The 18,211-nt window shown below is 41.6% G+C and overlaps 1 protein-coding gene across 1 annotated transcript in view; it reads left to right on the top strand.

Annotated features, from left to right (window-relative positions):
* Positions 1-18,211, top strand: part of RAB38 (RAB38, member RAS oncogene family) — a 67,413-nt gene that overhangs the window by 14,819 nt on the left and 34,383 nt on the right. The window contains exon 2 of the mRNA XM_081533342.1: positions 11,502-11,782. Within this exon, the coding sequence (XP_081389468.1) occupies positions 11,502-11,782 (281 nt within the window). The remainder of the gene's footprint in view (positions 1-11,501; positions 11,783-18,211) is intronic.

The following is an 18,211-nucleotide window of genomic DNA, read 5'->3' as shown; positions in this document are numbered from 1 at the left end:
TAAAAATCCCACAGGAGCCCAAGGGGGAAAGTAAATGAACTCTTTTCTCTACTTGGCAAACACTTGTTCATCTTTCCTAAGGTCTTCTCTGAAAAAATCTGTTCTCACTTCTGGACCACTCCCGCTTCTGCTCCCTGTTTCCCTAAGAAATGGGCATAAAACTTCCCCTGAATTCTGGCTCCCATTTTGTTTCTCTGCAAAATTTCATGCACAGCAGGATGGTTGTATAGAAACGAGGCTGAGTGTGTTAAAGAGTATTTTGAGGCAAAGAACCAATCATGGGATCCTACGTAAGCATGTATAAGAGACTTAAAATTTAAAAAGTGGATCAATAGCGATGATTTACTTTAAAATAAAGCTATATAAATTTCATTGAATTCCAAATAGTTTGTTTTAATTATTTCAATAAAATGGATATAGATACATACATTTAAATTTAAGGCAGTATTATCTAACAATGTGAAAGGAATAGTATCTTAGCCACTTTTTTTTTTATGTGTGACTTTAAGATTGAGTGCTTGGCTTTGGAAGACAGTTTGGCAGTTACTTACAAAACTAAATATACGCAAACCATATAATCCAGCAATTGTGCTCCTTGGTATTTACCCAAAGGAGTTGAAAAATTATGTCTACACAAAAACTACACACAGATGTTTCTAGCAGCTGTATTCCTAACTGCCAAAAGTTGGGAGCCACAGAGATGTCCTTCAGTAGGTGAATCGTTGGGGCTCCCCCGGTGGTTGAGCTGTAAAGAATCTGCCTTCCAACGCGGGAGACTGGAGTTCGATCCCTGAGTCAGGAAGATCCCCTGGAGAAGGAAATGGCAACCCACTCCAGTGTTCTTGCCTGAGAAATCCCATGGACAGAGGAGCCTGGAGGGCTGCAGTCCACAGGGTCACAGAAGAGTCAGATGTGACTGAACACACACACAGGTGAATGGTTAAAGTGATACATGCAGATAATGGAATATGATTCAGCACTAAAAAGAAGTGAGCTATGAAGCTATGAGAAGACATGGAGGCAACTGGAATGTATATTACTAAGTGAAAGAAGCCAACCTAAAAAGGCCATCCAGTATGTGATTCCAACTCCATCACATTCTGAGAAAGGCAACACTATGGGGACAGTGAAAAGAACAGTGGCTGCCAGAGTTGGGGTAAGGAGAGGGGTGAAATAATGGAGTGCAGAGTATGTTCAGGGCCATGAAGTATGCTGGATGGTACCGTAATGATGAACACATGTCATTAAACATTTGTCCAGTGCCATAGAATATACAACACTAAAAATTCACCCTAAGGTAAACCATGGAGTTTGAGGGATTATGATATGTCAGTTTAGCTTCACCAGTTATAACTGTTAGTGTATCACTCTGGTGGGTGATATTGATAACAAGGGAAGCTATACATATCTGGGGGCAGAGAATATATGGGAAATCTCTGTACCTTTCACTCAATTTTGCTGTGAACCTAAAACTGTTTTCAAAAATTAAAGTCTCAATAATGATAAAAAATAAACAGACAGATAAAAAAGACTGAGTGCTTGGTACTGATCAGCTCAAATGAACTCGACGGTGTAATTCATAAAATATTGACCCCAGATTTCTGTATATTCTGAGTTTTCAAGACATTCCAATATTTGTATTTATCTTCCAATTTGTAACTGTTGGGAAATTGTTCAAATTGCTTTAAATCTTGTGTGGGTCACATAACATGTGAGCAGCCCAATCTCCCATTTTGGCACCTGTTTTGGGCAGCAGTAGATTTAATTAAGCAAATTATAGGGTGACAACAGGGCTTTGGATGGTAAATCCAGTGGAAGTGTACAGAAATTAAAATACAAGTGAATCTCCAGTCCTGACCACCTCAGCCCTGGAACTTCAGACTCACATATCCAGCTGCCTACTCACCATATCTGCATGACAGACATCTCAAACCTAACATGTCAAAGTCCCAGTCGACTTCCATAAAACCTGTGCCTCCCAAAACCTGCTCCATTTCAGCTAATGGCAACTCCATACTTTCAATAATTCAGGTCAAAAGCTTGGTAGTCGTGCCTGGATCATCTCATAAGTCACCTATCTTCTCTATCTCCAAATATATCTGGAAAACGACCAGTCTAGACCATCTTCACCACTCCCCCTTTGGTCAGCAGCATTATCTCTTGCCTGGACTATGGTTTCCCCACTTCCAACCTTGACTCCTGTATGTCACCCCTCAATGCAGCAGCCATAGGTATCCATTTACGTCTATCAGTTCATGTTTCTCATCTGTGCACAGTCTTTCAGTACCTTCCTCGTTCATCCAGAATAGCAGGTAGCCTCAGGATAATGGCCTGAAACTGTCAACAGTCTGGATCCTGTGATCTGCCTGTCTCATTGCACATTCTTCTTCTCCTTTCTTAGCTCTCTCCAGCCAACAGTCTCCTCGTGTTCTCCACATGCTTGCCAGACGCTTCTGAGCCTCAGCATCTTTGTACTTGCCACTCCTCCTGTCTGAAGCCCTCGTCTCCTAAGCATCCTAATGGCTTGCTCCTTTACTTCTTTTCGGTCTTTACTCAAATGATACCTTCTCACTGAGCCTTCCTCATCCATCTTGCTTTACTTTACCCTGGCTTCTTGTGGCTCAGCTGGTAAAGAATCCGCCTGCAATGCGGAAGATGTGGGTTCAATCCTTGGGTTGGGAAGATCCCCTGGAGAAGGGAAAGGCTACCCACTTCAGTATTCTGGCCTGGAGAATTCCATAAACAGTATAGTCCATGGGGTTGCAAAGAGTCGGACATGACAGAGCAACTTTCACCAGCATACTCATTTTTCCTTTGCAGCTTTATTTATTTATTTACTATTTATTTGGCAGCATTCGGTCTTCGTTGCAGAGTACAGGCACAGTAGTTGTGGCACGTGGGCTTAGGTGACCTGCGGCATGTGGGATCTTAGTTCCCTGACCAGGGGTGGAACCCACGTATGTCCTCTGAATTGCAAGGTGGATTCTTAACCACTGGACCACCAGGAAGTCCCTGCTTTTCTCCATAGCACTTTTCACCAGATAATGTAATATTATATGTATCTTACTGTTTTTGTTTACTGTGGATCTCCTTTTACTAGAATGTAAACTTCATGAGGGCTTCCCTGGTTCAGTTCAGTTCAGTCGCTCAGTCGTGTCCGACTCTTTGCAACCCCATGAATCGCAGCACGCCAGGCCTCCCTGTCCATCACCAACTTCCAGAGTTTACCCAAACCCATGTCCATCGAGTTGGTGATGCCATCTAACCATCTCATCCTCTGTTGTCCCCTTCTCCTCCTGCCCCCAATCCTTCCCAGCATTAGGGTCTTTTCCAATGAGTCAACTCTTCGCATCAGGTGGCCAAAGTATTGGAGTTTCAGCTTCAACATCAGTCCTTCCAATGAACACCCAGGACTGATCTCCTTTAGGATGGACTGGTTGGATCTCCTTGCAGTCCAAGGGACTCTCAAGAGTCTTCTCCAACACCACAGTTCAAAAGCAACAGTTTTTCGGCACTCAGCTTTCTTCACCATCCAACTCTCACATCCATACATGACCACTGGAAAAACCATAGCCTTGACTAGATGGACCTTTGTTGGCAAAGTAGTGTCTCTGCTTTTAAATATGCTATCTAGGTTGGTCATAACCTTCCTTCTAAGGAGTAAGTGTCTTTTAATTTCATGGCTGCAATCACCATCAGCCGTGATTTTGGAGCCCAAAAGAATGAAGTCTGACACTGTTTCCACTGTTTCCCCATCTACTTCCCATGAAGTGATGGGACTGGATGCCATGATCTTAGTTTTCTGAATGTTGAGCTTTAAGCCAACTTTTTCACTCTCCTTTTTCACTTTCATCAAGAGGCTCTTTAGTTCTTCTTCACTTTCTGCCATAAGGGTGGTGTCATCTGCATATCTGAGGTTATTGATATTTCTCCCAGCAATCTTGATTCCAGCTTCCCTGGTGGCTCAGTGGTAAAGAACCCACCTGCCAGGAAGGCAACAATTTTTAATGGCTTTTTTCCCCCTAGTTGCTGACTTCTCTCATTGCATGTTTCTAGTGCCTGGAAATTCACTGGCATTCAGAAATTTTTGTTGGATGAATGAAAGAAGCAAAGTGGTAGGACACAACTTTAAGTGATTTCAGTGGGAAGTGAAAAGTGATAGAAACTGGAAAGAAACTGATAATTGCCAGTGACATAACAGAGGATGATTCTTAAAGACTTGGTAAGCCTGAAAGTAATCACTGGGAGGGAATGAAGAGTCAGGGGTTATTTCTTCACTCAGCAAGGAGATCTTATTGACCACCTACTAGGTGCACAGGTCAGTGTTTGTCATGGGGCTGCAGAAACTTGGCTCTGGCTAGGGAAAGAGGTTGGCAGTTTGGTAGGGGTTAATTACACAAGGTTAATTCTAGAATAGAAGCCCAATTGACTTGGAAAAATGGTGATTGATTGACACTTTTCTGTCACTGGTTTGGTGGAGCAAAGAAGTGAGGAGAGATGATGAAAAAGTTTTAGAACCGCTGCCAGAAGGTCAGATGGGCTCTTGAAAAATGATGAAAACCTTGCTCTCCAGCAATAGCCTGACTCTGATCCTTGTCTGTGGGTTTCCTTGAGCCTTCAAAACCTGTTTATACCACAGTAAATTCAGTGGCCATTTAATCTTCGTAGCAACGGGATAGTTTTTATTTTTTTTCTTTCTCCAGATCCTTGTTTAAAGTTCATGTTTAGTTTTGGTTTTATCTACCTGCTTTTCATACCATTTCTCTCTAGAAATAAAGAGTGTACCTTGGTATGGTATACTTTTAACCCTACTGATTTTGCCATGACCCCCAAAATATATATTTGGAATAAATTGATTCCAAGGGATTATTTCTTAAGATGAGAATTACTGTGAAAGCACAACATTCCAGTCTGAAATTCATTGCAAAGATATGCACATAACCCTGTTGGAATAATGTTAGTTTTCTCCATCAATGAACGTCTATTGATTATTTGCTGAAAACAAGAGTAAGTGTATTAGTAGGTGGCATTGGCTGATGAATACAAGATAATGTATTTTAGAGGAAGGAAGAATTTTAATTTCAGTTTATTTCTACCACAATACTTGGAACTCTTACTATATCCAAACAGTGGAGGAATAAACTTCAAATTTACAGTGTAAAAGGTGACCAGCCTGCTCTCCAGGTTTTTGCCGTGCCGAGATGGAGACAGAAGCATGAAGACACAGCACAGTAAGTATGAATGGGACAGGATAAGGAAAATACCATGGGATCATGACAAAGGGAGCCAGGGCTCCGGCTAGCGGGCTGTGTGAGGTTTCAGGGCACAGCGATAGGATACACAGGATGTGATTGAAGGTGAGAGGGGAGATGTGGAAGGAAGTCAGACTTTGGGAACAGAGCTGCAAAAAAAAAAGGCCAGGAAAGCCAGAGAGTAGTGAAGGATGTGTTCTGGGAAGGACAGGTCATCTGGTATGGCTTGGCTGTGGAGCACTCAGAAGGAAGGGATGGGAGAAGAGCTTGGAAGGGTGGTTGGAGACAGTCTCCAAATGTGTAGTCTTCATTCGAGTGTCTTTTTTTAAAGCATGGAAGAGTCATTGAAGGGCTACAATGGCAGAGCATAATGGTAATATTTATATTTTGAAAGTGATTCTGATAGAAGTTTTAAGACTTCAGCTAGAGAGGGCTTAAAAAAAACAAACAAAAAAAACAGTTTCCTAGGCCCCACACAAAAGCCGTACAATAAGAATCTCTGAGGAGGATGCCTTGGGGATGGGTGTTCTATAAATACTTTGGGTGATTTCTTTTGTCTCCCCAGCCCTAATGAGTTATATGTTAGTCACTCAGTTGTGTCCGACTCTTTGTGACCCTATGGACTGTAATTCTCCAGGCTCCTCTGTCCATGGAATTTTCCAGGCAAGAGTACTGGAGTGAGTAGTTATTGCCTTCTCCAGGGGATCTTCCCTACCTAAGGATCGAATCAAGTCCCTTGCACTGCAGGCAGATTCTTTACCCTCTGAGCCACCAGGGAAGCCTCTATGGAGATATAAGCTTACTCAGTTTGTTTAAGTTTAAGGTGTATGACACGATGATTTCATATATGTGTATATTGTGAAATCATTACCACAGTGAGGTGGATAACATCTCCGGGTGGCTCAGTGGGTAAAGAATCTGCCTCCAATGCAGGAGATGCTGGAGTTCTATCCCTGGGTTGGGAAGATCCCCTGGAGGAGGGCACGGCAACCCACTCCAGTATTCTTGCCTGGAGAATCCCATGGATGGAGGAGCCTGGCGGGCTATATAGTCCATAGGTCGCAGAGAATTGGACACAACTGAGGCGACAGAGCACACACGCCTCACCTAATGACCTTCTCGTGTTTGCTGAGAACTTTTGAGACTTACTCTTTTAGCAGCTTTCCACTGTGTAATACCGTATTGTTGACTGTAGTCACCATGCTGTACCTGAGATCTCCAAAATTTATTCATCTTATAACTGGAAATGTGTACCTTTAACCAACATCTCCCCAATTCTCCCATCCCCTAGCCCCTGACAACTACCATTTTACTCTTTGTTTTTATGAATTTTTGGCTCTTATGGAGCTTTTAGTTTCTTCATTTAAGTGAGATCAAACGGTATTTTTCTTCGTCTGTCTGACTTATTTCCCTAACATAATACTAATGTTATTGCGAAAGACAGAATTTCCTTCTTTTTTACGACTGAGTAATATTCTGTTGTATGTGTATATAGTTGGTCCTCTGTATCTGCAAATTCCACATCCACATATTATAAATGGTAGAGTGCATTTTACAAGGGACCTGAGCACCCATGGATTTTCATATGTTTAGTGGGTCCTGGAACCAATGCTCTGTGTGTACTGAGGGATGACCAACCACATTTTCTTTGTCCATTGCTCTGTCAATGGACATGAGTGTGTATATTCAAGGTAGTGATTTCATTTCCTTTATATATACCCATCAGGTGATTTCTTGTGCTGCCAGAACAGCAACTGTCTGAAGATCTGTGTTAGTTATATTTATATTTATTTTAAGGGGAGATGGGGGTGATAAAAACTGAGATGCCGAGAACCTCAGGAGCTTTCAGGGGTCCAGATGAGGGCTTGAACTGGAGCAGTGAGAGTGCTGATGGAGCAGAGGGGCAAAGCCAAGAGCCCCCTTTGAATTAGAAGTGTTGGTGGGATGTGGGAGACCCTTTTTACGTGGGGATGAGGAAGGAGCTGGAAGATGACTTCAGGGACCTCTCTGGCAGTGGTGTGGATGGTGTTTCTGGGAATCAGCACAGGGGACACAGGCAGAGTGGGGGGCAGATCACTGGATGTCTTCATACTAGAGAGGCTGATCAAAGGGGTTTGGCCAGAGGCAACAATGAACTTAATTTGGGTGTTTAATTCAGTTCTTTGTTTTACCAATGAGGTAACTGAGACTCTGAATGATGAAGTGACTAATTTGAGGTCACACAGCTAGCTGGTTATTAGAAAATCCTCTTGTTTTTATACCTGTCTAGAAGATTCACTGCTTGGTTATGCTGAGAGCACCTAGATAGTACTATTAAATAATTACCAAGTGAAAGATATTATTAAATATACACTATAGCGGTGTTGCTGGTGTATGTTTTTTATCTGAATCCATGACAGCAAACGGGGCCATTGCAGGCCATCGGAAGAGAGAACCAGGTCTTGATTTCATGGTGTTATCATGGGGCTTTGTGCATGTGTGCTAAGTCTCTTCAGTCACGTCTGACTCTGTGTGACCCCATGGACTGTAGCTGCCAGGCTCCTCTGTCCACGGGACTCTCCAGGCAAGAACACTGGAGTGGGTTGCCATGCCCTCCTCCAAGGGATCTTCCTGACCCAGGGATTGAACGCTCATCTCTTACGTCTCCTGCATTGGCAGGCAGGTTCTTTACCACTAGCACCCACCTGGGAAGCCCAACATAGAGCTAGCAGGCACGAAAACAGCAAGCGGACTTAGAGATTGGCCAGAACAACTTCATTTCACGGATGAGAAAACTGAGTCTCAGGGAGAGAAATATAGTTGTATAAGGCTGCACAGGTAACAAGGGATTAAAATGAATCCACCCCCACCCCCCCGCCCCACTCCTGCCTGCCATCTTCTGACCCTTCGACTTAGTGATTTCTGTGGGAGGTTATCCAAACTATTACCGCAGCCATTGTACTAACCTTTATGATTCGGCTGATTGCTTTATCATTTACTATCCCTTTAGACTGAAAACTGAATCATGAGCCACGTCTACATGGCTATGGAGTGTGTATTTAGATTCGACAAGAAATGGGGACCTACATGGAGAACCAACTCATTTTCAATCTATGCCTCCACTATGACACTTCTTGGTTTAGATGTTCCTTGAGGACAAAAATCCTATATCTGCAGCACAGAACCTGGACCATATTGTCTATTCAATAAAATGTGTGTCAAATGTGTGATTTGACCCCAGTGGCATTTTTTTTTTTTTTTTGAATTATAGTCTTTGTTTAAAAAGTAAATCACCTGTGATGGATTCATCAGGTCTCTACTTGGTCCACATGTAGGCACTCACTAAGCGTCACATGGTTCTCATTCTTTTCTTAAGAAACAGCAGAGAGGCCTGTCAGCTGACAAAGGCACAATAAAATGAGTGCTGCAAAGGCCTTGGTCTGAATGTGACCTCTTGCTGGAATGCCAAAAATACAAACTTGCCAAGTCTCTTGGCCCAGTGACCTCCATATACAAAGGTCTTTTCTTTCTAGAAACAAGCCTTTTTCTTCTGGTTTCTGATCTGACACACATACCCTCACAAACTCACACACACACACAATCCCTATGAAGGTGTAAGTCTATGTAGTGTGTCTTTTCTTTTTTATTTTTTTTTTTTTTGTATAGACCCTTTGCCATATATTTGAAATGTAAAATCTTTTCTTCTTAAAGGCTGCCTTACTGTACTATGAAAACCCTGGACAAGCAGATTATTGAATAACCCATGACTTTGCCCTTCATCTGATTATTTCTCTGAAAGGGATCATAAGACATCCTGAAAAAGCCCAGAGGCCTTCAGAGTTCCGAATGATCACAGAGGGCTTTTTTCCCCTGTCTTCCTGAAATGTCATGGCCACCCTGATCAGTATCAAAGGAAATCACTGTATGCATAAGGATCTAAAACAACAAAAAAAGGAAATAAAGGAAATTTAGAACTCATTTCGGAAAAATGAAAGTTCATCTGTGGGCTTTGGGTCATATGAGGAGTATTATACCACTCTCTTTCATTGACTAGATGATTGTGGGGAATTTTTAAAATGCTGATATAACCCATGTAAGGAATATTTTAGGACGGTCATGTGGTGGCCCTGACAATGTGCTCTTCCTTCCAGTGATATGTGCTTGGGGACACAGGCTCATACTAGGTTGGGAAGCCTTGACCCTCATATGTTTTCATTAAGTGCTTATGGATCAGTTCCTCTTACAATCCGCAGCGCTAATGCCAGTGTGAACATGACCTACAAAAGAATTTGGTAACTTGAATTAAAACTCACTGTCACAAAACCTTGAACTCAAATGTTAAGTGTCCTTAGAGGTATGTTGACCTACAGATACATGCCAGTTTCAGCATTTTTTTTTAAAGAGAAGTTGGCTTATTCAATACACACTTGACTTTGTTTTAATTTCTGAAACTTTGTAAAACTCTGAACATAAAGAAGTTCTCAAATCACAATAAAATAACTCTGCCTGGTCATACACTTCTGGAGTTTGGGGTTCAGAAAACATAAACCCAGTTTCAGTATCTCCCATCTTCAGCAATTACTTGTGGACAGAGTTACAAGCAATAGGACTTTTCTCATATTTGTTGATCAGCTCAAATTCCTGTAATTTTCTTTCATAAACTCTCATCTAGAACTCTGATTTCACTACCTTTGTCATGTTGTCTTTTATAATTTTTAACATGTTGGAGAAAGGGAGGGAAAACTCAAGTACCAGCTAGTTTCAAGGGACTGTGCTGGGTGCTTTACATACATCAATTCATTTCATACACATAACAGCCCTGTAAGGTACATATTATTACTTCTGTTTTGCAGATAAGGAAGGCTAAACTTATTGTGTTTAAGAAACTTGCTAATATTCATTTAGAAAATTAAGAATCAGAGCAAACTGATTCTAGCTGATTGTTCTAAATAAGACCAATCTATTTTGGGTCATATGAGGAGTATTATACCACTCTCTTTCCCTTGTGGCTCAGCTGGTAAAGAATCCACCTGCAATGCGGGAGACCTGGCTTCGATCCCTGGGTTGGGAAGTTCCCCTGAAGAAGGGAAAGGCTACCCACGCCAGTATTCTGGCCTGGAGAATTCCATGAACTGTATAGTCCATGGGATCGCAAAGAGTCGGACACGACTGAGCGACTTTCACAACAACAATGTATTCATATGTCAGAAGGCTTTCCTTATCCAATAGATTGCAGACTAGTTAAGGGTATAGGTCATATAGTTCACTGTCGTATTCCTAGCACGTAGCCTGGTGGGCTGCCGTCTATGGGGTCGCACAGTGTCGGACACGACTGAAGCAACTTAGTAGAAGCAGCAGCAGCAGCTCAGAAACTGTCATGGATGGATAAACATGTGTTCTGTTCAGTTGAGTTGAATGACAGTCCTGGTAAATAAACCCAGAGGAGAGATAGTACAAGACTATTGTTTAGTAACTGAGGCTATTCATTGTTGGTAAATAACTATGAGCTTTGGATTCAAAAAGCTCAACTTTGGATTGTAACTTCTTAAGCTTGCATCTGTATAATTTGAAGAAGTTACTTAGCCTCTCTTGGTCTCACTTTAAAATGGGAATAATAATTGTACCTTCATAATTATTTATGGAAATCACATTTCTGATGGTTAGTGAATGTACAATAAATGCTAGCTATTCCTATTATCCTTAACAGGAGTTGACTGCACATGCTTTTGCAACATACTAATCTAATTATTACTAACTGTCCCACTAAAATGTAGCTCCACAATGGGAGGTATTTTCATGTTTTAATCATTGTATTCCAAGTATTTAGAACAGTACTGTCCAATAGAACATTCTATGATAATGAAAATGTTCTTCTCTATTGGGGTATCTAATACTGTAGCCATTAACCACATGCAGTTATCAAACACTTGAAATGTGACTGAGGAACTGAACTTTAAATTTTGTTTCATTTTAATTAAACAAAAGTAGGCATATGTGCTAGGGGGATACTGTATTAGCACAGTTCTAGAATGTTATATGGTCCAGGGATATTTCGATAATTACTTATTACATGAATGAATCCCCTCGGGATTCAAAAAATACAACAAAAACCAAAAGCTTCTCGGTTGTTTATTTAGCGCATTTTTTATAGATAAGCAATGAAACACTTTACGGAGTGATCTGCTCATTCTGGAAGCCTTATTAGGTCCAATATATGATTCAGTTTACAATAAAAATGAATTTTTGATTTCTATTTCTTTTCGGTGATAGGTCAAGAAAGATTTGGAAACATGACACGGGTCTATTACCGAGAAGCTATGGGTGCATTTATTGTCTTCGATGTCACCAGGCCAGCTACATTTGAAGCAGTGACAAAATGGAAGAATGACTTGGACTCAAAGTTAAGTCTCCCTAATGGCAAGCCAGTTTCAGTGGTTTTGCTGGCCAACAAATGTGACCAGGGGAAGGATGTGCTACTGAACAATGGCCTCAAGATGGACCAGTTCTGCAAGGAGCATGGTTTCGTGGGATGGTTTGAAACATCGGCAAAGGTAATGTGATCTTAAAGGATAAACTTATTGTAGGCAGGATTCACAAAGAAAATGGCATATAAGCATCATCATTATTATCATAATGATAGTATATGTTTGTTTAGAGATTTGGAGTTCTCAAACTGCTTTAAGCTCTTTCTCATTTCAAGGGGATGGGTGCACCTGTGACCCACGATTTAAGGTGTTTGTGGCTAAGGCAGCAAAGCAACCTGTATATGATCACACTGACAGTATTGAGTAACTGTGTTCATGTATGGAGTGCTTATGATATGTCAGTGGGACTTTTGTGTGTTTTCTCATTTAGGCCTCATAACAGCCCTGGTAGGTAAGAATGATTTTAGTCAATGAAAGAAATAGGCTTCACCTTCAGTGTCAGTGCTTTCCTCAAGTATGAGTTGACTCCATCAACACTTTATATGTTCCACTGTGTATCAGGAACTGTGCTTTGCCCTAGAAATGAAAAGATGGCCAAAACACAGAACTAGCACATTGGAAATGTTGGGATAGTGGGCTGAGAGAGTGGGTGGCAAATACGCCTGTAAGGAACATAGTGTGGCTTGGCACTGCTCACCCTCCTGGTGGCAGCGAGTAGCAGGAAATATGGGCAGAGTCAGGGCTGGAAGACACAGAATCCAGTGTGAGCTGGTGAGAGGCTGGCACTCCCCTCCATGCCCCACGCTGTTACCTGATGTGTCAGGGGCACAACTTTTACTCTGCTCCCTTTGTCTCTGTGTCTCAGTATCAGAGAGAAAAATAGTTTCATCATACATTTTGAAAAAATTTAAAAAATCATAAATTAAAAGTAAGTGGTTTAATATATTTTTTCTGATATTTTCTATGTGCATATATATATATATATATATATGTTTTACATTACCAAGATTGCATTCTGCATAGTTGTAAATCACAATTTTTCTACTTATTTATTTGTGGAATGCACATATACTTGTGGAGCACAGGCACTGTGCTAACTGACTGGGATTCATCTCTGAGTAAGATAAGCATTGTCTCTGCACTGAGGGAAATTAACACTTAGGCCTTGCTGTGAACCTTTGAGTGCATCATGAGAGAATGGTTTGGAAATACAGCTTGAATGGACATCATTTAACTAGGCTTAGGAGGAGCCTCTGAAGGATTTTACACCAGAGAGTAGAGTGGTCAGATTTGCCCTTGGGGATTCTGGAAAGACAGACTGACATGGTAGTTATTGCATTCTTATGAGAAAATGACAAAGCCTTGAACTAAGGTAATGGCTCTAGAGATTACAGAGAAAAACCTGATGTGAGACTATCACTACAGTGAAAACAGGAGCAGGAAGACTAAACAACTGCTTGGGTTGGGAGGCGCTGGAGCGGGAGGACCAGGCGGTGATGCCTCTAACCTGAGCTCTTGTTTCCGTCTGTCGTGGAGGGTCTCCGTGTCCGCCTTCTCCCAGTGCTGTCTCTAAGTTGGCCTTATGTTTAGAAAGTTTTACTTCTCGGCTCCTTGTTTTCCTTCTTGAGGCCTCAGCATGCTTGTACGTGCTTCCCCTTCTTTCCTTTCAAAACCCTTTGTTTTCCTGATTTTTTTTTAGGATTTTTTCCTTAGATTTGGGACACAGTAACTGTTTTCTACTTCCTGGCTCTCATTGAACCTTGTCGGTTTGTTTGTTTCAAGAATTTATTGTTGTAAAGAGAGGTCAGCCAAGTAATACTCGTGGATATGATTAAGTGATGGACATTTAAGAAACACTATCCCCCACCCCCTGCCCCACCCTCCCGCCCCCCTCCCCCGCACCAAGTGGCACGTGGAATCTCGGTTCTCTGTCCAGGGATAGAACCTGTGCTGCCTGAATTGGAAGCAGAGTCTTAACTACTGGACCACCAGGGAAGTCCCAGAAATAGTACATTTTTTAATAGACTGGTACTGGCTTTTTAAAAAATTCCAAAATCTGGGTGAATGCATCCATTTACCCATTCCTTAGCCCCATACTCAATTTCATTCCACAGATCCTTGAATATTCCTTCAAATTCCCTTCTTTCCCAAGAGTCTCCAGCCCAGAAGCCTCCAGGCACAGGGATAAAAGAGCAGAATTTTGGAGAACTCCTTTTCTCAATTAATTACCTTACACCTGGAGGGCAATCTATATTGAAAGACTCATATTATATAAGGATATATTTAGATCCATCATTCTTTCATTCAGCAAATGTTACGGAAGACCTGTTATATACCAGGCACTGGGAACACAGAAATTTATGAAATAGAATCTTGACTTCATGTATAACAATAACAACAAAACCTAAGTGAAAATATATGGATATATCTGATACATATTGGGTAGCCAATAAGTACCAACAGAAAAATAAGAGAAAAGGAAGGAAGAGGCCTATGAATTTGTGGGGAGGGCTGAAATTTCTTGTGGGACAAGGACTTTCTTTCACTTCACGCTGACATTCCTTGCACAATGATTGCAGTGTCAAACTCTACTTAAGGGCATGATGTTAATTAACTTAAGGCCTGGCTGACCCACCATGCACTTCAGTGCTGGATTTCTAATCCTCTAAATCCCCTAAAGTGTAAACTTTGAAGAGAAGCTTTGTACAGAGAGAGGGCGGAGGGAGTTTCCCAAGGCTAAAGGGCACTGAACTGCTAATACGACCAAGAGGGTACAAGACCTCACTGTAGAAGGTAGAATCTACACCTCTCTTCCCTCCAAGCATACTGCTGCTGAAATTGTCCTTCCGAATTTCTTAGTAATGAAAATGGCTTCCCAGAGCCAGGCTGGTTTTCCAAGTTGACACCGAGGTGTGCAGGGACAATCCTGCAGCAGGAACAATACTGCAGCCTTGATAAGTCAAATTGTTCCCAAAGTCTTTTTAAGATCTCTGATAAAGCTCTGCTTACTTTCTGAGGATAGTATTTCAGCATTTACAAAACAGAGGCCCAGCTCAGACCTTCTGCCTGAAGCTAAGTTGGCAACATTTGGAAACAGCCACCAATTCATTCTTTGATTTCCTTTGGGATCCGGGAACATTTCCCCTAACGATCTTTGTCTTAGAAAAGTGTCTTTCCTAACAACATGGGTCCTCTTGGGTGATATCATTATCAGTCTGGTAATAAACATCTGATTTTCCTTTTTTTAGTGTTTCCAAAACTTCTAATGAGCTAATGTCCACAGCCTCTGGCTGTGTTCTCCCAGCCACCTCTTGCACAAATTCTATGGGCATCACCAGCAGTTTGGCCATGCCCGAAGCTGAAACTGGTAGGATGTTAGAGGAGTTTGTTCTTTAGACAAGCCTCCTTTCTGCTGCTGACCCCACTGCCTAAGTAAATTGGCCGTCTTGCTCTTCAATCTTCTAAAGAAATTTTCTGCAAGAATTTTCGTACTGTGTGCTATTGCTGGAATAAGCATGGTACCCTCTGGCTGTGAATTAAGAGAAGAAAAAAAAATTAAAAATAAATGTATGCTAGCATCTTTAGTTTTTCACACTATCTCTTCAAATATCGAAAGCAAAGGAAAGAAAAGAAAAGCAGTCTCCTAAGTCAGGTTTTCTTTAGTTTTCAACCTTTGCGTTCTCTTCTTTTCTTAGCCATGTTTAGTTGAATTCTGCCTGGGGATTCACTACAGCCAAGTAACATATAACGGGTGATCATATGTCCCATTTTCTGGAACATTCCGATTTATGCCTGTGGTCCTAGCACAATTATTTTTAATGCCTCCATTTCTGGTCTAATTTAATTTCCTTGGTCAACCTGTAGGTCAGGAGCTCTGATGCATGTCACTGTCCACATCATACCTTATCTCTAATAACGGCTCTTATGCATTTTTGTGTCCAAGCTCGGTGTTTATAATATGTTTTGGTAGACTTGTCTATTTAGAATGAGGGCCCTGGCTTGCTCTTGCTAGAGCATTCCCGATATTGAGAATCCTATCTTTTGGGCCCATGTCAATGGCTGATGGGGTCCCCTGACCTTCTGCTCCATTTACCTGGTGCCTTCTTGTTGCTTTTTGCTTGAATCTCCAAAGCTACTTCCTTTGGATTCACTCTATTGTCCAGATCCAATTACTTTTTAGAGTTACTGTGAGATTAAGCGACCCAGGGGTCCCTGGATGTTTTATGTCTGATCCCACCACACACACATCCCACCTTGTCTCAATCACTTGTTCCCACAGCCCACCTGCCCATGTGGGTGTCATCATCTGCAGCTGACGCTGATGCTCACAAAAGCTGCACTCAGAAGAAGGGTCTGTTTCTATATCTCAGTCCTTCCCAGGCTGCTCCATCTTACTCTTATGCTGTGGTGGTTCCCATGAGGTTGTGTTCAGAAACAGGACACCAGGAAAATGCCATGTAGATGGGAAATAATGGGGCAGGTGGGATCTACCCGAGTGGCGACAAGAACAGTTTCAGAAAGAACTGCAGTGTCTTCCGTTCATGCAGCCTCCACAGCATGCTCTACTTCTGGCAGATTTCATTGTCTGTTTCTATCCTATTTATAGTAACCTTTAGGCCCACTCTCGATTTCAGAATATTCTAAGATCAATGGGTACCCTAGAAGAAACTTTCTAACATTAAACTCTATTGAATTTTAGTCTCTTCCCTAAGACTAAAAAGCAAGATGCTGATGTGTGGCCTGCTAAGGGAAGGAACATACCCAGTAGTATTCTCTATAAGACATTAGTAGTTTTTAGGGGGAGGAGAAGACTCTTGAGAGTTGATTGGACAACAAGGAAATCAAACCAGTCAATCCTAAAGGAAATCAACCCTGAATACTCATTGGAAGGACTGATGCTGAAGCTGAAACTCCAATACTTTGGCCACCTGAGGCGAAGAGCCAACTTATTGGAAAAGACCCTGATTCTGGGAAAGACTGGAGGCAGGAGGAGAAGGAGGCAACAGAGGATGAGATGGTTGGATGGCATCACAAACCCAATGGACATGAATTTGAACAAACTCTGCGTAATGGTGAAAGACAGGGAAGCCTGGCATGCTGCAGTTCATGGGGTCACAAAGAGTCGGACACAACTTAGCAACTGAACAACAACAAATAGGGGTTTCATGGCACAGCAAAACACCTATTTTTCATGCGTTTGGGTTTCCAGTAACTGTTGACAACACATTTGTTATCTTTGGGGAGCTTCTCGCCAGGGAAGACTCACCTCCCCAGGGAGAGCCCATAAAACTTTCTTCTGCTTTCTTTGCAGCTAGAAAACAGACATATGACCTAGATTCCACCTACAGACTGATTCATAAGTGAGCAACTAGAGGATGAAGGTGGAATGCAGAACCTGTTTTTCCCCCTCTGGGGAAGGTGGTGGCATTCTTCGGAGAGAGTGTGGTTTGCTGAGTCCTATGCTGGATGCAGAATCAAGATCCGGTCCCAGGAACAATTGCATTCAGGTTGAGTTCCTCAGAGCTTTGCAGATTTCAGGACCTAGTGTTCACTGGTGGCTGGTAGCAGTGTTCTCATCACACTTGTTCTATATGGGACCTGAGTTTCTGGAAGCTTAGGCTCAATCTGGTTTTTCTAGGCTACTGTTTCTGTAGCATATGGAATAATTCTGCAAGCAACCCAAGAAGCCTTGAATAAATGATTTCATGTTTGGCTAGCACTGACTTCTGAGTCTTGTGACTGAAAATTCGAATTAATAAACATGATCAAATGGATTTGAGAAAACCAACTTCACTGTCCCCTTTGCTGTTGGAATTCTCAGGCCTTTGATATCTTATGTGCATTCTGAATCTCTAGTAATAACAATGTCTAGGTTCTTCCTGATTGCTGTATGTTAACTTTGTGTAGAAATTTTTATGTGTATGAACTCATTCAATCCTGGCATGATACTATAGAGTAAGTATTAATGTTATTACAATTAAAAAAAAAGTTGAGATGAGACCTAGGCGATTTCCCTAAAGCTATATAGTTATCACCTTACTTCTTTGATTCTAACAGACACTTTTTGTTCCTCTCTATATTAAGATTTCAAAATCAAGATATGTCTCTAGTCAGTGTGGATTTCTAAAGTGATTGTGTGTCACACGTGTAGTGGTATTTTTTTCTATTATATCTTCCAAAAGGGGACTCTCTCAGGCATCAGTTTGTGAATGATTTTTGGTCATATAGAAAACTTAACAAACTAATAGAACACGTTAAGGAAATGCTGTGAAAGGGAAAGACTGAAGGCAAAAGGAGAAGAGGGCAGCAGAGAATGAGATGGTTGAATAGCATCACCAAGTCAACGGACATTAATTTGAGCAAACTCCGGGAGATAGTGGAAGATGGTGGAGCCTAACCTTCTGTAGTCCATGTGGTCGCAGAGTCAGACACGACTGAGCAACAACAGTAAGGAAATGCTGGCCTAGAATTCTCTTGTAAAGGAAAAGTTTTCTGAATTTCATTGTTGTATTTTTTTAAAACTTTTTTGAATTTGTTGCAATACTGCTTCTGTTT

This window comes from Giraffa tippelskirchi, chromosome 10 (genome assembly GCF_054371585.1).
Source record: "Giraffa tippelskirchi isolate mGirTip1 chromosome 10, T2T-mGirTip1v1.2.pri, whole genome shotgun sequence".
Lineage (NCBI taxonomy): Eukaryota > Metazoa > Chordata > Mammalia > Artiodactyla > Giraffidae > Giraffa > Giraffa tippelskirchi.
Note: the sequence above shows the minus strand (reverse complement) of the source record. Positions and strands in the feature narration are given on the sequence as shown.